Source organism: Sciurus carolinensis, chromosome 5 (genome assembly GCF_902686445.1).
Source record: "Sciurus carolinensis chromosome 5, mSciCar1.2, whole genome shotgun sequence".
In the NCBI taxonomy this organism is placed as follows: Eukaryota; Metazoa; Chordata; class Mammalia; order Rodentia; family Sciuridae; genus Sciurus; species Sciurus carolinensis.
The window spans coordinates 13881365-13905910 of record NC_062217.1 but is presented as its reverse complement, the minus strand read 5'-3'; the positions used below and the strand labels follow the sequence as shown (position 1 = coordinate 13905910).

General features: G+C 45.4%; 1 protein-coding gene across 1 annotated transcript in view; it reads left to right on the top strand.

The window, feature by feature from the left end:
* Hs6st3 (heparan sulfate 6-O-sulfotransferase 3) overlaps window positions 1-6338 on the top strand; it is a 671322-nt gene extending 664984 nt beyond the window's left edge. Inside the window, exon 2 of the mRNA XM_047553220.1 lies at window positions 4890-6338. Coding sequence (XP_047409176.1) covers window positions 4890-5598 — 709 coding nt within the window. The 3' untranslated portion in view covers window positions 5599-6338. The remainder of the gene's footprint in view (window positions 1-4889) is intronic.
* Window positions 6339-24546: the final 18208 nt, after the last annotated feature.

Genomic DNA, 24546 nt, shown 5'->3' with positions numbered 1-24546 from the left:
GGGTAACAAAAGAACCCCATTCTCTATCTGAGAATAAAAGAATTTGGCAATATTGCCCTATGGCCACAGAGGGACAATTCTAAAGAGCTTCGATTGCTTTGTACTTTCTTAAATGAATTCACCCAGGCTTTCAATTAAGTAGGTGGCAAAGGAAAGCTCCTGTGGACCACATACTGTCACCAAGGCAAAGTTATCTGTCTTGGGGATTGTTCTGGTCCAAGCAGATTGGCAGAACTTTCCCTTAACTTGGCAGTTAGCATTTCTCTCACTTTATGAAAAACATTGGGTGATCAAGATCTGTTTGGAGACAATGTCTTACTAATTTCTCTGTCTCCCATGCCTAGGCCTAGTGCTTGGTAAATAAATTAAATAAATAATTTATTGGTAAATAAAGGGGACTCAAATGTTTGAAGAGTTACAAATGAATGAATGAATAGATGAAAGAACTAATAAGACTTTACTTATTTATGTTTCTAATAGCTGGGAGGAGTTCAGACCAACTATAAGGATAAAACTATAAGGATAAATATATGAGTAAGTGATAACCTGTGTAGGCTTAGGAGATTAAATTAAAAGGAAAGGAGTCAATGAAGTTTCTCTCTCTCTCTCTTTCTCTGGCCACCATAACACTTGGGTGTTGCTTTTCCTTCCTCTCTATTCTTTGTTTTACCATTTTAAAACTGATTTTTCCCTTCCATTACACTCTTGAACAAGTGAGGTCTAAAAAACAAGTTTCAGAATTTAGTAGTACAGAATCCTTTAAATACTTTCATTATAAATTGAATTGGTAATTATGGGAGCAGAAGAGTTTCTGTTGTTCTGGAGTTGTGTGAGTTGGCCTTCTGTTCCTGTGACAAAATACCTGAGATAATCAACTTGTAGGGAAGAAGGTTTATTTAGGTTCACAGTTTCAGAGGTTGAAGTCCATGATCACTTGGCCATGTTCCTTCTGGGCTTGTGGTAAGGTAGCACACCCTGGTGAGGAATGGGCAGTAGAGCAAAATTGCTTACTTGGTGGTGGCCAGGAAGTAAAGGAGGGAGACAGGAAGTGGCCAGGGTCACAATATCCCCTTCAAAGAGCATGTCCCCAATAACCTATCTTCCTCTCTCTAGGCCTCACCTCTTAAAGCTTCTACCTCCTTCCAGTAGTGCTAACTGAGGCCACGCCTTTATATAGGGGCCTTTGAGGGACATTTCAGATCCAAATTATAGCAGGAGGGAGTTCATGGAAGGGAAACATGTCTTCCTGAAGATCAGAGAATATCATGTCATGATTATTTTTATGTTTTCTGTCTGAAGGCAGAGAAGCAAATCAAAATAGAGAAAAAAGGAGAAAAGAAAAAAAAAGTTAGACAATTCTTCAGTTGCTTTTCTCTTATTTCAATGTTTTTCAACCCTTCTGGTTTATTTTTACTCTCATTTTATATCCTGATTGCTTTGCAGGATGGAAACAAACAAAACACACATAAGAAAATGTCCGACTAAACAATTCTCAAACCTCCTAGCTACTCTGATGCAGACCATGAGAGGGGCCAGCTCTGTGTTTGTCAGTGCCAAGCCACTAGTGCACTCCTATGTCTCCACAGAGAGCATTGCTTCCAAGTTGCCCTCTTGGGCTGATAGAACTTGGAGACTTTGGGATTTATTTTATTAATAAACATCACCCTGCAATTTCATTAAGTATTGTGGAAGACAGTATTAAGCTTCATAAAGTTAAATTTGAATCCAAGACCACTTCAAGCCTAAACCAGCTTCATTCAGCCCTAAGGTCATGTGAATCTCCAGTGGAGCAAAACTGCCGGAAGCTCTGAAGTCAGCTTTCCCAGTGAGACCAGAGATACCTCCTATCCCATCAGGTTTCAGTTGAATCTTTACACCACCACTACTTGTAATTCACCTCTCCAAAAGCTTCCAACTCTAATGGTTCTCTGAACATCTGGATCATATTAAATTTGATCACATAAATGAAATGGAGACTTATTGCCCCTGGATTTTTTATTGGTGCTGTTTACATCTTTTTGGGTGTTTTGTATTTTAACAGGAGAGCTGGAAATTTTTCATGTGTGTTCTAATTTGACCTGATTCAATGATCTTCCTGATTTAAGTTCTTCCACCTTGATGTACCTGACATCCTTAACCCACTGACCTATGGTATCGTCATCATGACTGTATTTACATGTATATTATGCCAGTGTTGTATGACATAAAAACCAGTCTCTGCTGGCAGAATTGAAACGTGAATAAGTCCCAACACAGGACTAAAGCAGGATTCATGGTCAATGTCATCTAGTGCTCAGCACTTGTCATATCCACTCTGAGCAGGACTCCACCGTCACGGTTCCCTCATGGAACCCAGAGGCTGCGTCAGCCGTCTCCTGCTTCTCTTCTGACCATTTAGGACATTTTCTTCCACTGATGGAGTCATCACTCCTTCACCCAGGAAGAGAACAGAGTGATGCAGGACGGTGATTGGCAGCAGCGGGCCTAGGCTGGCCTGGCTTGGCCGTCTCTGTGCATTCCTCCTCCTCAATTAATGGGTAGCTAGTGTTCCTTCAGGTATTGAAGTTTCTTTAGCACATTCCAAAACTGTCTGGCTCTCTTACTGGAATGGAAGCTCTCCATTCACAACAACAGAATATAGAAAAATGCATACTTACAATAATGTAGTTTATCAATGCCTTTAAAAAGGCAGAATTTTAAAGAATTTCACCCTTAAACTCCGCATTTTTTATTGCTTTTACTGGGGTTCTTTTTTTCTATTCAGTTTAGTCTGGACACTTGGGACAAATACTGGGGTGAGGGTTTCCTATACAATGAGAGTGTTTTCTTTTCATGACATAGTGACCTGCCCGCCCCCTCCCTCCCCCGCAAAAAAATTTTTTTTTTGAAGGAAGCCAGACCTGATTAAATCCAGGTTTTATCACTTACTACCAATGTTACCTTGGGAAGCTTATTTAACTCTTCAAGTTCTTAGTTTATTCAACACTAAGAGAAAACAAAGACCCCCAGGAGCATGACCGTGGTCTCTGTACGGTGCCTGGCATCCCGCAGGTTTGCAGCATTGTGGATCTTGGGTGCTCACCTATGGGGAAAGCATTTGGCACTGAAGCACATCAGTGAATTTATCTAAATAAAAAGTTCATCATTGCAATTTAAGACAAAAGCAGAAACCGTTTGCCTGGCCCTGTTGAAGAGCACTTGTTGTAAATGGAATAGGAGTGATCTCTCTTACACAACTTGAACAAAGGATCTCTGATAAGTTGAAAGCAAGTCTTCAGCAATCTGTTCTTTCCTCGTGTACTTATTAAGCACCTCTAGGTTCTTTTCCTTGGAATTAGGAAAGTGTTCTTTCCCACTGGTTTTAGCTTCTCTGATGATCTGCACGTGCCCTCAACATGTAGCTGGGTTTTCCTTTCCCTCCTCCTTCTTCACCGTCCCACTGAAAGCCAGGACACCTCTTCCCCAACAAAGGCGACTTCTGGAGTGGGTGCAGAGTAGCCCTTTCCAGCGTGGAAGCTGTCCTGCCCCCGGGGTCTGACTGCCTCAGAGTGGAGATGAGCGTGAGGACAGAGAGGCAGAGTGCCTTCCCAGCCCCCAGCCGTTCCTTCCGGTCCTCACACGCCTGTAAGGTGTCCTCTGTTTTAATCACAGTCACGCCACCCTTTATCTCTGAGTGCATATAGGAAGGATTGAGGCAAATGATACCCGTAACTGCTTGATAACAGAGATATTTGACAAAATAGCGCATAATTCAGGGATAACCAAAAGTCATTCTTCAGCAGATTTTCTGTCTGTCGAAACGTGTGTGTGTGTGTGTGTGTGTGTGTGTGTGTGTATGTGTGTTTTGGTGTCAAGTTTCTACAAAGAACACATGTTAGGATGAATGGAGCCCAAATGGCCTGGCTTGGTCCCAGCCCTCTGGATGCCAGGCTGAGGCAGTTGGGCTGCACAGTAGGCTTTTTGCTCAGGACACTGTGCACCCCCTGTGACCACGTGCCGGAATCCAGTCGGATCCAGCACCAGCCTTGGTTCCTAGATTCTCTGCAGCACTAGGCACAGGTTGTCAGTGCAGGCCTGCTGCTCTCCATAGGGCATTTCAGGACCACTCTTGTCCCACGAGGATGGGGATCTCTGAGTTAGTATGATTGACCCTGTATTTCTGCAGTGGGCCCAACTCAATGGGCCACAGGCTGAATTGGAATGGAATGGGGGTCAGACTGGCTTCTGTGGAAGCAAGAAGGCCAAAGTGGGATTTTAGAGCAGGAACACAACTTAGAGGCCTGTGTTTGTCCTGCTCTTCCGTGAGGTCCTTTCTATGGCTTCTGTGACAGGTGGACCTCCAGGTTCTGCTTGGACACTCCTAGGGACAGGGTTGGGGTGGGCAACCCATACCTTCCCCAGCCCCATCTTGCTCATAATCCAGAGAAAAGGTGAAGGAGAGTTGGTTTTCTGATTCCCTGACCTTGGACAAACCATTTCATTTCTTTGCATGGTCTGCTCTCACGTAGTACCCCAACTACAACAAAAGATTGTCAAAAGGATCAAATAAAGTAGCAGACAGTAATAAATTTTAAAATCATGGTGTTTCTCTAAGTGTGAGACATCAAGGGCATTAGTAATGCATCATAGAATGAGCAAATGCACCCCAATCCTCTCCACCTTCTATTGGGGAGATAAAGCGCAGCACACTTAGAATTGAAAACTGGTCTAGTGCGTGTCTTTATGGAAATATGCACCCATTCGCCTGAGAGGTGCAAATCCTGCAATGATTTCCCTTGAGCATTTGGCAGATGAGCCCATGGACTCCGTGTTGATGTAAAATCACAGAGGTTCACAATTTCAGTATTAGAGTTGTCAGCTACTGACACTCTTCCTCTAATTTCTTCCAGGAATTTCTATTACATCACAATGTTGCGGGATCCAGTGTCACGTTACCTGAGCGAATGGAAACACGTCCAGAGAGGGGCCACGTGGAAAACCTCTCTCCATATGTGTGATGGAAGAAGCCCCACCCCAGACGAGCTGCCCACCTGCTACCCTGGGGACGACTGGTCTGGGGTCAGCTTGCGGGAGTTCATGGACTGCAGCTACAACTTGGCCAATAACCGCCAGGTGCGCATGCTGGCCGACCTCAGCCTGGTGGGCTGCTACAACTTGACTTTCATGAACGAGAGCGAAAGGAACACCATCCTGTTGCAGAGCGCGAAGAGCAACCTGAAGAACATGGCCTTCTTCGGGCTCACCGAGTTCCAGAGGAAGACACAGTTTCTCTTTGAGAGGACATTCAACCTCAAGTTCATCTCCCCCTTCACGCAGTTCAACATCACGCGGGCTTCCAACGTGGAGATCAACGAGGGCGCCCGCCAGCGCATCGAGGAGCTGAACTTCTTAGACATGCAGCTTTACGAGTTTGCAAAAGATCTCTTCCAGCAGCGCTACCACCACGCCAAGCAGCTGGAGCACCAGAGGGACCGCCAAAAGCGGCGGGAGGAGCGGAGGCTGCAGCGGGAGCACCGGGCCCACCGGTGGTCCAAAGAGGATGGAGCCACAGAGGGGACTGTGACGGAGGACTACAACAGCCAGGTGGTGAGATGGTGACCCCCTGCCCACTCCTCCTTCGGGAGGGGAGGTGAGCAGGTGCACTGACCGCCTGCTGGAGAAGGTGGGCCATTCCGAGGACCTCTGGCTTGATGTGGCTGAATGTGGACATCGCTTCCTCTTGGTCTTCGTTTTTACCCAGCTGGAGATTGTGGGCCTTGTTCGTTTTTTCTTGACGTTTTCAATCAGTGACTTAAGTAGGGTAGGAATGCATCCTACAGAGACCACATTTGAGGGGGAAGGAGAAGAAGCCGCTGAAGGAAGGGGTCTGTGTGATCTTTGCAGCATCGCAGGCGATCCTTGGGGAACCCACAGAGACGCACGTGGAAAGCCCTGGCTTGGATGTTCTGCTGAACCTGGTCTGTTTCACACTGTCTCTGTCGTGGAAATATTAGTCTTTTAAAGTGAGAGGAAGGGAAAGAGGCTTCTGTCCTGAGACGAGGTTCTACGCCAAGCCTCCCCTGACTGCTGGTTCTCGTCTTTGAACTCTGTTTGAATGCTGTTTTGATCATAAGTAATGTGTTTCGTTGCTGCAGTTGTTTTTCAACAAAATCACTAACCATCTCTAGAGACCCACATCCCACCAACCCCGGCACCCGGGCTCTGAGCCAGGCTTCCTCCTCACCCTTTAGGAGACAGGGGGTGGACACGGGGCAGGGGTGGCTGTGGCTGAGAGATGAACCTTGGTGGGGTTTTAGGGCACTGCTTATTTACTGGCACCTGAGGGCATCACACTGTACCCATTTTAATCTTCACTGTGAGGAATGAATGATCAATTAGGGAGAAAAAAAAAAACATCAGGAGAAATAACATGTTTAACATTTCCAAACCAGCTACAGCATCTTAGTTTTTAAAAGAATCTTTCAGAGTTTAACCTCTTTGGGGGCAATCCTCTTCTCTGCCAATGTACTGCCAGGTTTGAAATTCTACTATTCCAAAAGAAAAGAGATTTTAAAAGAACTTGGCCTAAAGAATAGGAGCTTAGCTGGTATGTATACAAAATATATTCGAGGTCACTACATGAATAATAACTCTGGTTTGGGCCGGGAGACACGAACACCATTCACCAGATGGTTATTCCAGAGGCAGAGACAGGCACTACCTTCCAGCACCCGAATCTTTCTAGCCTGCTGTTCCTTCCCACGTGGTCCACACCTGTTCTCAGACTGCACCACACACAGCCAGTCAGGTCAGAGGGTGTGAAACTCGACCAAAACACATGGTATTGCCAAGAGCTCCTTAGCCTTGCCTTTTCCTGGTCACAAGTGCAGTGACCAATAGTGCATTGGCCAGTGGGGGAAGCCAGAGGAAGGAAGAGAAAGCCTGTCTCCCCTCCAGCTGGAGGCTCAGATCAGGCAGGAAGTTCCATGACACATCGATCAGGTCAGCCCCTCCAGGGAAGACGAGTGAGCCCCCTGAGGCAGATGGAGGCTACTGCATCGACGTCCCACACGTCTGATGTTCAAGCCAGCTTCCAAAGCCACTTGACAGCCTGCAGAACACAATCTCTGGGGCAGAGGGTCCATCAGCCCACCAGCATTCATGGACAGCTGCCTGCACAGAGGACAGCCCAGGTCCCCATCAGAACAGATCTGGAGAAGTGGCTCCCATGCTCTCTTGCTGCCCTTGACTTAGCTGAGGCTCGGCAACCTTTGCCACCAACTGAGGGAGGCCCTGTTCATACCTTAAGGCTGCTCTGCATTGAGAAGGTAGATAGTCTTGGTTCCAGTTTCCCAGATGAGACAGGTGAAGCCCACAGGCCGTAGGTCGCTTTCCTGTGGACCGTGAGGTAGACCTAGCTGACCGCAAAGTGCAGTCTCTTTTCTTATCCTCTCCTGCTGTCCAGATGGGATAAAGGCTCCGGCTGCCTAAAATCTCCTGCCAATCATGCAAGAAGCCAGATGTTATTGCCCTGAAGTATTTGAGCCTGACCTATGTAGGTGGCACAACTGTGATAGCACCAAGAGAGCAGTGACCAGAGCCATGCTGCCTTTGGGTAAGTCCCTTCCACGTCACTGACTCAGCTATGAGCTCTCAGGCAGCTGCACTTTCTGAGCCATATACAAGAGTGAGTTAAAAGGGGCCAAGTAAATAGCACCTGTCAGTTGCTAGAAAAACTCCAACAAAACATTTGTGTCTCCCCTTTCCAGTGATTTGCTCCTAAGGTAGGGAGGGAAGGGACGTTGCAGCAGGGATTAATGAGCAGCTCTCTTTCCACCTTCACATTTGGTTGTCCCAATCTCATTTTCCACCCAGAATAGAAAGACTGCAAATTATCTTTCTCCCTACCTCTGAGCACTGTTGCACATGCATGCACACACACACACACTCACACGTGATCTAGTCTTTCGTCACGTGGAAAATCAAAACAAGCTAGAAAGCATTTGGATTGTTTCTTCTAAACCCACTTTAATTTTTGGCAGGGAATTCACGCCTAGCTGGGCCTTGGAGGCAGCCCCTGCTAAGTTCACACTGTTCCTGAGACGCCTCGGGATTTCTATCAGAAGGCTTTCCACGGCCTTTCTGCTGAAGGCTTGATGTGTGGGGCGCCCCTTGAGACCAGATAGCAGGATGCTCAGAGGAGAAACCATCTCTTTGTGCTGGCCCCAGGCCAGAGCTGAGCAAATGAAAAAGACGGACGTGGCCTGCTCCCTCGTGTCACTCCATTGTAAGGCAGCACACTTGGCACACCCGGGGTCCTGTGTCAGTGGAAATGAGAGTTGGGGAAGTAGTGTGCTCTCCGGAAATTGACTGCACACCTACGTGCTGAATGACACTTAGGGACAGGTTGCCTATAGAAGGCACCTGGGGCTAAGAATCCACGGGAAGTCAGCAGCCTCAAGGTCCCAACCCAAATTAGCTCCCGGGGCATTAATGTCCAAAGCTCAAGAACACACACACACACACACACACACACACACACACACACAGGGAGTGCCATCTCCTCTCAACCCCTGCAGTGCCCGGGTGTACACTCCTTTCCTTCTGTTGGCAACGGAAGCTCTAGTAACTGCACTGGGATGAGGCATCCTTGTGTGGTGGGAGGAAGGGGACATTTTATTAAGAACCAAGGTGCACACTTGTTTTGTCTCCTTCTCGCTTTTTAGCAGCCTGCTCTTGGTAACTGGAGAAAATAGTGGTCTGAACAATCCATGTTAGACAACGGTTAAGGAAATCATGTATGTTATTAATTATAAAGATGTGTCCCTTTTCATCTAACAGAGGTAACTTTAACACGGTTTGACCACAGTTTTGAAGTTTGAAAAGTTCATTTCAAAAGTCTGAATGGAGATAGTGCTAATATTGGGAAGAAAGTCTACCAGGTAGACGTAATAAGGAGCTGAAAGTAGACCATCAAAAAATAAAGATTAAGCATATTAGGTAGGAATCCCATTTGACTGTTTTAACTGAGACACTCAAAATAATAAATAAGATTGAAGCTATTTTCCTCTCACTTAAGGACAAATGTGTTTGATAACTCTGGTGTGTGACATTACCAGAAACCCATGTCTTCTCTTACTGCTTTTACATTCTAACATGTGACATTCATCTCATGGTCCAAGATGGCTGTTGCTGCTCCTGCCATCTAATTTTCATTTAAGATGGTAGAGGGGAAGTGGAGGGAAGTTTCACATATTGCTTCCAGTCACATCTTCTGGGCTAGGACTTAGACATTGCCACATCTAACTGCAGAGATTATGTCTTATTATTCATCACCAGGTACCTTGATAAACGCGGGGGTTCTACTGTTAAAGAAACAATGTGAAAATTAATGCTGATAAAAACTATTAGTCTCTGACACAAAATGGAACACTTCAAGTGCTTTTCAATGTCATTTATTTCGTCACATGTTTTGCAAGGGATAAGATTAAAATTCACCACTTTGTATAGCATTTAATGCTTTTCAAAGCATTTTTGTATCTAACATCTCGTCTGGCCTTCATTACATTCCTGTGCACTAAATGGGAGCTCTGTTCATTATCCCACCTGACGGTTTGGAATGAAGATTCAGAGACGTTGAGGGATTTCCCAGAGACTCTAAGTCACTGGCAAGTTGCTCAGAGCCGCAGTCTTCTAACTTTGCAGCCTTTCCCACTACTGACTGCTGCTCGGCATCCGTGCTGGGATTGGGAATTATAAGAATGTGAAATCTGAGTCTTTATTGATTTATATCTTCCCTCACCTCGTTGTGGAACTGCAGTGACCTAGAAACTGCCAAGGTCGAGCTGACTTTCCACTCTGCCTCCAGTGCAGGGGCCTCGGGTTAAGGGTGAAATGCCCAAGAGATAAGCAGTGTTGAGGAAGCCCTTGAACTTGGGGGAGACATCCAGACACCTCTCACTGGATACCTGCCCTCTTCAACCCCAGAACTACTCAAGACGAAGGTGGGCAGGATATGGTCAACTCCCTGGGGAAGCTCAGTAGGAGACTATGCAGACTCAGTAGCGCCTGTTAGCGGAGCTTAAGGGTGGTCAGTAGAAGCCCTGCTCATAAAATACCTCCCCTTCTCTTCGCCTTCCCCAGGCCCCCGATACTTTATCAGCAGAATATTGCGCTGGTTCTTAGAGGGGTTTCTGGTGTTAAATGAGTTCCTTGGCACATTTGCTGGAGAGAGGAAATGCTTCAGGCTACAGCAAGCTACCATCTTCACAGTGTTTATTTTTATTTTTTTCCTTCACACGTGACCTGTGGCTGAGATGAGAGAGTCCTGTGTCACGGGGTCAGGTTGGGTGGGCAACCAGGGCGGGGGGGTAACTATAGAAGAAAGTGGGGCTCTTGAAAGGGAGGCAGAGCCTTCAAAGATGGAAAGCTGATGAATCAAATATGTGCCAGGCAATCTCAAAAAATAGAAAAATGACAGTTTTCTATTTTTAAGATACAATTTCTATCCTTAAGGTCAAGGGCAAGCTGGCGGCATGTGGACTACTATTCCTTTAGCCATTGGACAGAGCAGAGGAGGGAAGGGCTCCGGGACAGGACGGGAACACGGGGTGCCTGCAGGGCCTGAAGGCTGGTTGGGCTGGGGAATTGGATTCAAGGGAGAGCTGGGCTGGACGTAGGTAGGAAACCCTGAGCTGGCCACCTCTGACCACAGTCGCCTTTGCCACAGTCACCGTGCTTCTGCTGGTCACCAGGACTCCAGGCTAAAGCTTCCAGGCTCGGAGCCAGTGCTGGATGAGCCCGAGCCTTCTTCCGCTGTGCCATCCAGGGGCCTGCACGGGCATTCCCCAGGTGCTGTGGCTGCTCCTCACCCTGCCCCTCCATCTCTACCAACGTGAGCCAGTGCCTGCCTTCTCTCGCCACATTCACCTGGACACATCGGAACGAGTTCCCTGATTCTTTGAACTAGCCATCCTGGGCCAGCAGGGGGAAGCTGAGACCTGTGTGTTTGGTACGTTGGCAGCACCACCCTGCCTTGCAGGCATTTCCAGAGGACTGGACTGTTCAGAGCATTGAACACAGCGACATCTGCAAGACACAAGCCCTCAGCTTCCAGCAAAGACTCGAGGTAACCGACAGGAAGCAGATCCAGGAATGTGGACACACAGAGGTTTTCAAGCCATGTTCCAAATCGTCTGTGGAAATGGCTGTTAACTGCCATGCTTCAGCACACGGAGTGGGACCTCTGTGCGTCACATGTTCTGCCACACCCTGGAAACTCACCCGAGGGCCAGAGGCCGAGCTGAGAAGCCTCAGCACTGTTCTGCAGAGCAGAGTCTCCTGTACTTGGTAATTGTCGCCTAACCTTCCATCGCCTGGCCCCGTGTTTTTTTAATCATATGGCCATCTTTTCTTTTCCTCCTTTTCCCGCACCCCGGAGAACTTTCTGGGTTTTGCTTGCATTATTATTATTATTTTTTTTAATGTATCAACTCAATGTTAGAAAAATCTGGCTCTTTATCTGGTGCCCCATTTTAGATGTAAAGATAGTTATTCAATAGCTAGTAAATTATTTCTCCTGAGATATTTCCTTTTGTTTCTGTGCAATAATATGTATGAACTCAGTTACTAGAAGATTGTATTGTGACATTATCAACCTTTATTGCTATTTAAAAATGATAGTTTGTAGAACTGAGAATTTCCATTGATGTGAAGCACAATTTAATGAGTAAGTTAACATATTAAACTGTTGTGATGTCAAGAACAATTGTTTTCCCCTGTGTTTTTGTCAGAGACATTTATGCAAAATGAGAAAAGTTACTTAAACACTTTAAGGGGTTTATGGAAATTGAATCCACAGGATCAGCTTAGTCAAACTCTGCAAATCCATGCTGTGGATACAAATGCGGTTATTGGATGGGAAACTTTAAAAGCCATAAAAGACAAAGGAAATATGGATTGAAACAATTTAGAGCCTGTGAGGCCAAGGGGGATTTCAGAGGCTCTGAACACATAAGCTTCTAAACCGTGGCTCTCAGAGGCTCCCCTACACCCCACCTCAGCACCTCGAGATCTGCTGTGAAATGTGTAAAACCCGCCAGGAGATGAAGGGATGAGGTAAAGATTTGAGAAAGATGGTGGGAGGGAAACAGATTGGAGCAAGGAATCTGGGAATTCCATTTAACAGAAAGAAGGAAAAAAGGAAGGAAAGGAGAAGAGGAGGAAAGGGGAGAGAAGGACCGAACAGAAGAAGAAAAGCACACAGTAGTGAACTCTAACAGGATCTCTCCGTGGATTCAAATGTAGGATTCAATGTGAGATTTAAAAAAATAGCTGGTTCCTATAATAAAAGCAAAGAAGGAGACAATTCTAGTGGAGAAAAAAATTCATTTGAAAATCCCTCTAATGATGCAATTTATCATTTTTCTTCTGTTCTATGCAAGTGGAAGCTATAGATTCCTTCCCTGCCTAGGGATGAGAATTTTAACTGTAGGAAAATGGCATCTGACCGTGTCCCTCTATCGAATGGGAATCATGGAAAGGGAACTATCCTTAGGAAAGACTCCAAAAGATGGAAATTAGACACACACACACACACACATAGACAAACAGAGAAACAGTTTGGGGTTTTTTTGATTTCCAAGAAAAGCCTGGGATAAGAGAAAGACCTAGGAACCCTGAGGTTAACTTCTTTCACCTTGAAAATACAGTAGTCCCCACCTTGTCCTGGGAGCTATGTTCCAAGATTTCCAGTGCACACCCCAAACCACAGGTAGTACAGAACCCTCCACCTACTGCGTTTCACCCTTAGTGTAGATCTCAGCAACCTCAGGGTTGTAGTCAGCTTTTCCACCACAAAACAAAGAGACCTGATAAGAATTACTATTGGAGGAAAAATTTATTTGGCTCATAGTTTCAAAGGTCTCGGTCCATAGATGGCGGGCTCCATAGCTCTGGGCCCCAGATGAAGCAGAACATCATGGTAGAAGAGTGTGCTGGAGGAAAGCAGCTCAGGACATGGCAACAGGAAGCAGAGAGAGAGAGAGAGAGAGAGACAGACAGAGAGAGACAGAGAGAGAGACAGAGAGAGAGTTCAGCTCACCACCAACAAAACATAAACCCCAAAGGCACCCTTCCAGATCCCTGCCTCCTCCAGCTACAGTCTACCTGTCTATGGTCACCACCTGCTTAGTCCATAGCAGTAGGTTAGTCTACAGATTAAGCCACAGCTCAAAATTTAACCATTTCACTTTGAATGTTCTTGCACTGTCTCACAGATGAGCTTTTGGGGTACACCTCATATCTATACCATGACCCTCCATATATATGTTTTCCCTTCCTTGAGTTGAGAACTTTTGCCTTTTCACTCAAAAGAAACACTTTACAGCTTCTCTCTGGCATATCCAAATGATTATCAACTCTACTCGTATATTTGGGGCCACGATTAAATAAAATGTGGGTGACTTGAACCCAGCACAGCGACACCACAATGCATCTGAAGCCAAGATGGCTGTGTGTCTGGAGGGCAGATGGATGGTGCACGCAGAGTGGACAGACACCCTGCACAAAGGCATGACTCATGTCCCAAGCAAGATGGGGCAGATGGCGCCGGTTTCATCACACTGCGTGGAACAGAATGCAATTTGAATCTCATGAAGTGTTTATTTCCAGAATATTCCATTTAATAATTTTGTCCATAGTTTACCATAAGTAACTGAATGTGTGGAAAATGGAACAGTGACTCAGGGGAGGCTACTGTAGTATTGAAAGGAAAATTGAAAAACTGTTGAGTTTATTGAAAATATCCTTTCAGCATAATACTGTTTTATTCTCACAGGCCAGTTTTCATATCAAATATAAATTTGCAAATTAATGGTGTATAAAATAGGTCAATGCAATTATTTCTTTACTTTACAAACAATGTTAATATTTTATGATTACAAAGTAACACAAGATCTGAGATTATTAGGGAAATATAAGTTACTTAAAATCCATGCATTATAGAAGCCAACCCTGAGATTATTTTGTTCAATTACCTTTCATAATTTTTCACGCCTTAGCAATTAGAGCAAAATTTTTAAAAAATGTTTTGGGAAATTGGAATTACACATCTATGCAGTGGGACTATGTATATTAACTTCTTAAAAACCATTCTATGAAAACATGAGTTTAATAGCTGCACGTAATTCTACATTTTCAAATTTTGGTTATTCTCAACTTTTCTTTTTCAAATTGCCCACTAACATAACACTGAAATTTATATATTTTTATATAGGTAGCATTTATGTGGTTTGCATACTTGTTGGAGAGAAGACAGTGGGCTGCTTTGGTTACATCTTCCCAAAATCCCAAAAAGACAAAATCATCAATACTGTCAAAATTACATAGATGCAGTTAAATGATTTGTGAAAAAAATGAAAAATTGATTAGTCCATGTAATCAAAGAAAATTATATGAATCTTCTAGAAGCGTTCCACCTGACCCAGGATTATTGTTTCTGAAGACGGTGGAAGCACCTGCTGCTGGCTGCCCAAGGTCAACTAAGTCTGAAGGCCATCTCTTCAGACAGAGACCTTTTGATACCACTTGGGGGCCAAGCAACAGCTAATACTGCTTCTGTGGAGGCAGAGGCTGTGTCTTTTGATTGGTGGCAACTCTGACGAAGCAGCTCAGCTTTGAATCACCCAGTAGGTCAGCGGAGGGCTGGGTCCTCAGGCACCTCAGTTCCTTCCTCCTGGGGTCTCCTTCTGCAGCCTTCTTTGTTCCTGGGGGGTTCCACATGCCCGGCTCCACCCCAGCCTCTGCTTTCCAGGGAGCTAGCCTGACCTGGTGCCGCAAGTTCCAGCCTCCAGAGCCTCTGAGAGTGTCCTCTTTGTTCTTAGTGTCTGGAGATTTGCCTTCCTGTTCTGAGCTCAGCTATGTTTTAAAAAATATTTGGGGCAATTTTTCTACTTGTTTATGACTGAAAGAAGCCTGTATTTGCTCAGACAGTGGAGTTGCCAGAGAAGAGTCTGCTCTTAAATTTGAACACCCCTTTGAGCCTCGGCTCCTGCTGCCTTCTATCCTCTGGGGGCTCACCGCACTCTATTTCCAAGCTCCGGATTCTCTTGATCAGCTTTCACTTCCTTCCTGCTCTTCAAGTTGTTTCTCTCATTCTTCTCTTTCTTGAAACTTCCCTTTTGTCTTCATTTCCTTTAATAATGTCTTTTCTTTGCCTTTTATGCTTATTGTTTTTACCTATTTTACCTTTCTATTGAATTTAATTCTCAATTTTTAATCTTACATTTATGGTGGGAGTTTTTGTCTTATGATTTGGTGTTTGTGTCTAGTTTTTATAATCTTTTATTTTAAACCTTGTCAATTTCAACTTTGTTCTAAGCCCAACCTTTCATTTTTATTGTGAATCTACTCTCGATTTTCTATCATTTCTCATTGCTGCCATTGTCATTCCTTTTCTTCATTTTGAAGCAGACTTGTTGTAGTTGTTATTTTTAGACACTATATTGTCTCAAATAATTCCACCTGCACAGTTTTTACTCACTGAATTATACTGAGATTGCTTTGAGGCTCTGTATATGATTAAATTCTTATAAAACTTTCATGAATACCTGAAAAGAACATGTATTGTCTTATTAAATTATACTACATACACATATATATACACACATACATATACAGAAAATATAGAAATATCTAGCATACATATAGCAGCATACCTACATATATATCCACGTATAGAATTATTTAAATTCTACATACATGAATGTAACTATACATACATATATACATGATTATATATATACATATATAAACACAATTTATCAAAGTGCACAAGAATCTGCCTCTATAGTTGTGTTTCTATAATTCATAACAATTCTTAGCTCACTTATTTTGGTCATTTATTTGTGCTCATGACTTCCATTTTCTTCATTGATGAGACAACCCTTTTTGAGTCATTGAAAATTTTTGCCTTAAAGTCTCCCATTTTATTTTTATCATTATTATGATTATCATTATTATCTTGTGGTAATGTGGATCCAACCCAGAGCCTTGAGCATGCTAGACATATGCTTGGTCACTGAGCTCCATCCCTAGCCCTCATTTTGAGTATTATTTTAAACATTCCACTGTTTACAATGAACTTGTAGTTTGATTTTTCTTCACATAATCTGCATCTTTGCCTTTTAGTTTGATAATGATAATTGTTAATATAATTATTGATAATTATTATCATTTCTAGATTATTGCCTTTCCATTTTTTCTTTCTATTCGTGCTTCTTTTGTTTTATTTTCTGTCATGATAGACTATGATTTCTTTGAAATCAATGCTAGTGATGCAACAACATTTATTTGACTCTCTTTTATGTAATTTGAAGCTGTTCGAATTTTTATGTTTCCCTCCTTTTCTTCCAGTTGTTTAATGATCTGGAGTGACACTCTGATTACTGAGAAACTAGAACTTTACCTCCATGTCATTGTTGATCCACCATTACTATAGTCAGCACTATATCCATACACAAGGGAGGCAGGACAGTAAAAATTCACCAAACTGAAATCTGCAATCCTAAACTAGAAACTCCGAGTCCCCTTCAAAGTCAGACTCCTTGCTGCTTCTGCTGCATGCTCACATGTATCTGATCATTTAAGTTATTCAAACAGTTGTGGCAGGTGAAATAAGAAGACATGAAGATAAAGAGGAAATTTGGACCTCACGAATTAGTGTCTGAAGGCCATGGAGAGAGCTTGCTTTCAGGATGTCATCAGTTCCAGTGAATAATATTTAGCTCATTGAGAAAAAAAAAAAATAAAGAAGTGAAAATTTTATCAGAACTTTAGAAATGCAACTATCTTTGAGTTTAATGTGTGACTAGCTAAACCCAACATAAATGACACAAAGAGGTGGAGGAAGGAAGCCTTCTGTGGCAGATAGCATGTTTTTTTTTCTTAAATAAAGAATATAATTTTTAAATATTTCTGTGTAAGAACACTGGCAATTTTAATATCAAGGTAGTAGTGATTGAATAAATATAAAGAACCCTTTGCTGGAAAGGAGAGATGGTGCCTTCACAGTCTACGGTGCTTGCCTTATGGCGAGGGGACAGCCAGGTGCTAATGCCCTCCCCTGCTTGTTTCTACACCTACAGGTGTTAGGCTACAAGAAGTCATTAAATCCTTGCAAATCAGGGCATCACTCCCAGGAGCCCGCCAGGAAGCCAGCCAGTTAAGTTTTAAGCAGAAGCACAGACATTACTGTTCTTCTAAGAAGCCACTGCTGATGCTTAGCATTCATATGTGCAGCTGCAAGTCACAGCCCATAATCCTGCCACCCCACGCAGCTCCCCTGGTGAAGGCAGAAACAGATGTATTAGCTCATTATCTGCTCTTTCACCACTCCCCCCAACCAAAAAAAAAAAGAAAAATCTGTCCTTCCTTCTGAACGCTGTTAACCCCCAACTCAGTCATGACCTGCAGAACTCACAGGGTCAGGGGTCACCCAAAATAGAACCCCTAGGGACCTGTGGCAACTCTTTCCATCCTGGTGACAGTCCCCAGAGTCTGCCCCTACTCTCCATTCCTATAACCACCACCAGTTTAAACAGTCATTCTGTCTCACCTTGTTTGCCAGAGAGAGATTTTTATACTTATTTTGACCTTCACAAAAATACTAGGAAGCATTTTAACTTTTTCTCCAATTAGAAATTGAGTATCAGAGAAAGTAAATAGCCCTTTAATATCTATGAAGTTGACAAATAGCAAACTATTTGAAGGCAGCTTTGTTTCATCCAAAAACTCAACTTCTGTTCTTCAAGAATTGTTCTCCCAGTGCCAGATCTTTCCTCTCAGTCCAACTCCCCTACTCTCAAGGACTCAATCATATCTCTTCTCTGTTTAACCTGCTTAATGGTGACTATTAATCTTAGGATCAAATAAACACTCTGTGACAAGGTACTTAGGGCCCATCAACCCACCCCCATCTTGCTCTCCACAAAATCAGTCCTATATTCTAGTGATATGGAATTGCTGGAGAATTCCTCCAAATGGCCTAGGGAAAAATATGCCTATGTGGGCCTTTGGGAGAGAGAGGAGTTGATCAAGACAATAAGGAAAGAAGCTAAAAGACAGCAGAGACCCGGGCAACCTTCAGGTTGAGGGGCCTCCAATAGCAACATACACAGGTTGGCTGGGGACAGAACTGCTGTTCTATCCCCAAGGCAGAAGGAGAGTGGTGAGCAGGAAGGAGTATTGAAAGAGAATTCTTTGATGAGCCACACAGTCTGCAAGGATGCTAGTTGAGAGGGTCCGGCCTGGTGTTCAGGTACCACCACTACAGTGAAGTCACAAGCCAGACAGAGCACTGTGACTAGGGGACATTTCCAGTTCTTTCTAGTGAGTGACACTATGGTTTTCACAGGCAGGCACATGTTGTGACACTTTTACTCCTTAGCCAGTCTTTGGAGACAGAACCTAAGAACATATTGCCCACTTAAGTAGAAAAAGAAATCTGCCTGAATTACTGAGGTTGATTATAAAGAATGAGGGAAATGATTATGTTTAGTACAATTTTCACGTATTTCCATAATTAATTCTGTTAGGAGGGGTAATCCTAAGCCAACATTTAGTTTATCAGAATATTTGTATTTCCTATGATATGGCTATCCTCGGATATTTTGTGTCTGAATTAAGTCAGAGCTTATTGTAAAGGGAAACATTTTAGTTTGAGTTTGGCTTTTTATTTTGTGTTTCGACTTTAAAACTCACTCTCTTGTTAGCATGTGGCTCCTGGACTGTCTATGGATTTCTCTGATGAAAGCCTCGAGGTAAATTGGTTTGCTTTACCTCCTGAGATGGTAATTTAGATAGACAAGAAGAATCAGCCTCCTGAACACTCTCATTGGCCTCTCATGATCAAATCGTCCTGTAAACAATCAGAAATAGGTAACAGCGGTGGGTTAAATCCTTGCTAGCAAAGAGAAATCTGTCCTAGACGCGGGCTGCGCTATCACCTCAGCCTCCAGTCACCTCCCAGAATGCCCACTCACGAAGCCATTCCCATGTTTTCAGGACCAAGAGCAAACTGGGCAGCTGGCCATCCTGCCCTTCTTTGAGCCCCTCCCTCCATCCTGTACTGCACAGGGAATGGTCTCAAGTTTGAGGACACTTCAGGCCAACGGTGCAAGCTGTGGCTAAACCCCACCTTCACCACTCATCCCTTGAATGGGCTTCCCCAAGGCCCAGAAGGATCTTGGCAAGAAGTCTGTGCAGGTCTTGGAAGCTTTTGAGAGTTGTTTAGACAGAGAGTTCTGGAGTCGTGGGCATGAGGAGCCTGCAGCAGAAGGTGGGGAGGGCCACAGGCTTCAGTGGGTACATCCTTCCTGGCCCCACAGAGTCCTTTCCTGTGGGAGGTGCACAACCAGAGGGAATGGATGCGTCCTGGTTGCCCGGGTCTGGGGTCTGCTCTTGGTGCACAGTCCCTCTGGGCCTCAGTCCTGGGTTGGACTCACCAGTGTGTCCCTCCCCGGCCTCACAGACAAGAACTAGTGAAGGAGGCTGCTTGGGAAGAAGGAAAGGTAACTGATCGTGTAGCTGCGGCAATCTCCTTAGACAACCGTAGGAGGTGTCTGAAGTGCTCCTCAATCAGACGAACTTTGGTTTTTCACAAATGCAGAGGGGCTGGGGAGATAGCTCAGTTGGTAGAGTGCTTGCCTGTCAAGCACAAAGCCCTGGGTTCGATCCCCAGCACCGCAAAACAAACAAACAAACAAACAAAAAAACAAATGCAGAGAAGCTCTAAGAATACTATGAAAATGCCTACGCTCAGGACCTCTGCCTGCTTCATCTCTGCATTTCCAGGCTCCGAAAAAGGAGTCACTAAAGAAATGTTAAATGAATGCATTTGAACAAAAATTATTCACGGATGAGGTTGTGCTGCAGAGCCCTCTCCACTGCCATCTGACCAGATCCTCTTCCCCATGAGTTATGGAGGCGGGAAGGGAGGCAGGCTGGAGAGGGCCTGGGTGCTGCTAGCGAGCAGGCTGCAGCTACTGATTTTGCTGCAAACCGTTCTTACTAATAAATCCATCTTTTGTAAGCCTCCGCATACTGGAGAGGTGGCCCTGGCAGAGCAGGAGGGGACAGCCCACAGAGTGGTACTCCCTCATAATCATCTAGGCTGTCAGATGCAAGACACCCCAAGGAGGCCGGCACATTCCTTTTGCACCTTCCAGAAACTTCACAGTCAAGTCAGGGCTCAGCCCAAGTCATTAACTATTTGCAGGGGTGTGGAAACATCAGCTTGCTCGGCCCCATGCTGCAGTCTCTGCTCCCGTTTCAGCCCTAGCTGTCCCACATCACGAGTGTAAAGCAGAACTTGTCTCAAACCCTCCTGGAAGGAGTAGAGTGAAATCAAAGTAGATAAATACATCTGATGTGTGTATAGGGGGAGCGGGTTTGGGTTAATACTATTTGAGTTTGGTGAACAAGCCAGTTTTATAAGAAGAAAAGGCAAAAGCACAATGTAAATATAAGGGAGAAGCCATGTCCTGGGGATAGCTCCAGTCCTAGAATTCAACCATCAGTCCTTCTATCTGAGGGCCCTGACAGTCTTGTTGTGCCAATTCCAAACGTGCTAGAAATGTTGTTTTTTCCTTCTATTCTTTGGGGGAAAATAAGATTCTTTGTAACTATAAAGTTATCTGGTTCTCCACTCCTCTCAGCAAACCAGCATACACACTCAAAAGTCCTGTAAAGACTGCAAACCTTTGCACATGACCTGGAACACTCCTGCTGCCTGGAACGCTGGCTATGACCCGTGGGAGGGGCCACAGAGGGGAGCGCGGCCCATGTCACTTCTCCTCTTGCTAACATTTTATCTTCTCCACGATCCAAACACAAAACACACCCTTCCAAGTCCCCTCTCGTCAGACGATGCTATGCCTGTGCCTCCTCTGCCTCTGCATCCAACCTACGGCCAGACGTGGGGTCGAGATTTCCCCAAGAGATTGCAATCACGTGCCATGCCGGTGACTTCACGAGCACTCCTGGGTACAGCACTGAGCAGCTGGGCCCAAGAACTAAGGGATGGATGGTGGACTGTTCTCTGATGTCCCTGCTTCTCCTTCTGGGAGGGTTAGAAGTTGCCCTGTTGAACTCAGGCAGGGTGGATGGAACCTGAGCGGGAAAGATGTGTCACCTCCAGGCTGATGCTTTAAGAGCCAGCAAGCTGCATGAGTGTGCTCGGCTCTCCTGTGTCCCGGCAGCTAGTGACGCCCAGGAGTGGCTGCTCCACCAGCCTGGCTCTCAGAGTGCCAACCATCCCAGGTGGCGGCTTAGTGAGGGCAACCCCAGCCGACCTGTGACGGACATGCAGCATAAAGAGAAAATCCAACTTTGCTGTTTTAAGTCACTGTCCTGAGTGACAAGGATCAAATGCAAGTGGATTCCAGAAGAATGGAAAATACCTTTGGCTCTGCCTTGGACACCTGGCTGGTAGTTCTGCCTCTTCCTAGCAGTGCGTTAGCCATGTTATTTAAACGTTGGAGCTTCTGCCCCCCTCTCATCACATGGGGTCATTAGAAAGAACAAAAAGGAGATAATTTGTGCTTCTGCTTTGCAAATATAAAATATTTGAGCCCCTCACTCCATCCTCTACTGCACAGGATGCAATCACGTGCCATGCTGGTAAAATATTTGCAAATATAAATATTCACCCCAAGGAGGGTTCTGAAAACCTGAAGGAGCAAGAACCAGGGCTCTTCAGCTCCCATGTCCTCCAATGACCTCCCCTTGTTACAGACAGTGGGGACAAGAGTGACATTCAACTCATGTGACAATGGGGGACATGTTGAGGATCATGATAGGAGAATGACAAATAAAGGGAAAGAATGCATCCTATCCTGAGGAGCCTGGCCCTGGAAAAAAATAAGACAAAATGCCTAAGAATGGTCTTCAGAAGCCTTTCAATGTAACATTGGGTGAGAATTAAACATGGACGACTAGCAACCGGGAAGAGTCGGCAGGGAGCGCTGAAGTCCATCAGAGCAGGTGTGTTGGGCTGAGCACGGGAAGGGTGCCAGGTGCAACGATGTGTGATACACGCAGGCACGCACACACGCGTGCACACACACAGACACACACACACACACACACACACACACACACACACACAATCTCCAGCCCGTGATGAGGTCCTGGTCATTTTTCTTATGTTTTCACTGAGAAAACAGATGTCCTGAAAGGTGGCGTGACATCACAACCAAGATCTAGTCCCAGCCCTGTGTGACTTCAAGTCGGGGTCCCTGGCCAGCCACACGCCAGCCCTTTTGAGGGTTCTTCTAAGTGGCACTTCCGGTCACTCGTGCACCTATAAGTGCTGGGGGCATGCTGCATTAAAGTCCCTGCCTGCCCTGTCCCCTCCCCTCGCAATGAGGTGGCTGGATCTTCTCTTCCCACAGCCCTTTGGCAGCCGCACGGCCGGCAGGGCCTAATTGAGCCGGATTCTCTGGGGGCTCCACTCTGCTATTTCCTGATGAGCAAGGGGAGAAAGGAGTGGAGAACACGACCGTTCTCATTAACCAGGGACCCGTCTGTCATGCCTCTTATAGGCATCATCACTATTTTAATTAACCATCTTTGCCATTGGCCTGCAAATGATTGTTCTCTGCATTGTTCAAACCACTGATGGCTACTTTAAAAGGTGCAGGTTTCCCCTCCATCAGCCATTGCTAATTAAAACCCAAGATACGTTAACTCCCTCTGCAGAAGGCCTGCAAGTCAGGTAGGATGCGACCCTCATTAGCACAGGGAAGATTACCAGCCCTGCTGTTACTACGCAGGCCGCAGGACCGCCTCTGAAAGTCACCACTTGCTAAGAGGGAGTGTTGATCCGAGGTAGATTTTTGCCCTACAGAGCAAAGTTAAAAGATAATTTTTTACTCTAGCAAGGGGATGAGATAGCATTTACCTTCCTATGGGGAGGAGAATTTTCTAGTTAAGCAGCAGGTAAAAAGCAAAGGGTAAAAATGTTCCCACTGTCTAACGGTGAAAAGGTTGTCTGGAAAGGAATTCAGTAAAGAAAGAGACACTGTGACTCGCGACATGGGGACCATTCCAGAGAAAAGCTGTGGAGGTCTGAGTCCCCTGACATGTGGGCTTTGAGGAGACAGTGTGACAGAGGGCCAAGCAAAGCAGGTGAGAATCTTTACAGGGTGTTACAGAAACAGCTGCCAACCCTGCTTCGGATGCCAGCAGCACAGGACGGTGAGGTGGGTGACCGGGTGACCATAGGTGACATGAAGTAGCTCCAGATTGCCGAGAAACGATGGCCCAGTGGCCCTCTGTGGGTCCACCCTGGACGTCTGTGAGGGTGTGGAGAAGGCAGCAGATTCCCCTTCTGTGGTCGGGAAGTCAAACCCATTCCCGAGGCTCTCCTGACTGTAGCTCAGGCACCCACCCCACCTCTCCCCAGCTGCTCTTGCTTCTGAGAAACTGGCTACACAAACTGGCAGTGGCCAGACCACATATCGAAAGAGAATTCGGACCTCTCACCTTCAGCTGGCTTCCCTGGAGACCACCCACTCTCTGTTCCAATCAGGCCAGGAATCCTACCTGCCATCTGTGAGTCAATCTTGAGAAAGTCAGACCGCTCTCTCTACCAACAATCCAAGAAGCCAAACAAAGTCTCCCGTGGCAATCAGCCTCCAAGGGCCAAGACTAGATTAATATTGATAGCTTCACTAATTTTTCACCCGACTCCAACTTCAGAACCAACCTTAGAAGCCAAATATACTCCCTAATCAATGTCATGGGCAGCCCTGCTTCTAGTTAGCTGCCTCAGTTTCCCCAGGCCAACAGGACATTCCTGAAGCCATCCTTTCTTTGGTCTATAAAGCTCCACCACCCCTCCTCCTGTCTTTGAGTCCCTTCCAAACACAAGTGAGAGCAGTTGACTCCCATGTCATAGAAGTGCTGACTAAACCTGCTCTGATCATGGTTTATTTCCTTACTTCCCTCTGGGTTCCACCACAGGGCTTACTGGAGGCTTTTACCCCCATATTTTTCAAGTTATGTTTATACCTTCCCAGGTTTGTTAAGACCCTTCATTTCTTCTAAAACCATCCCTGGTTATCATTGGTCAACTGGTGCATTAGTTATCTACTGTGATAGAAATGACCCCAAATCATAGCAACGTTATCCAACATCCATTTACTATCTGACAGTTTCCAGGCATGGCTGAGCTGGTGCCTCGGTCCTAATATTTTCCAGGAGCTCTCTGAGATGCCCTGGGGCATGACTGCCTCCAAGCTCACGTGGTGGTTGTGGGTGGGCTTGTTTGTCGCAGGCTGTTGAACTCAGGGCCCAGTTCCTCCTGGCTGAGCCCCACCACAGGGCACTCCACCCTGGCAGCTGGCTTCACCAGAGTGAGCGCTGAAGAGAGAAGGTGTCCTCCAGATGGAAGCTTTTATAATCTAGACTCAGAAGGGGCATCCCATCCATTTGACTGTATTCTGCTCATTAGAAGCAGGTCACCAGCTCCAGCTGACAACCAAGAGGAGAGGACTGCACAGGAAC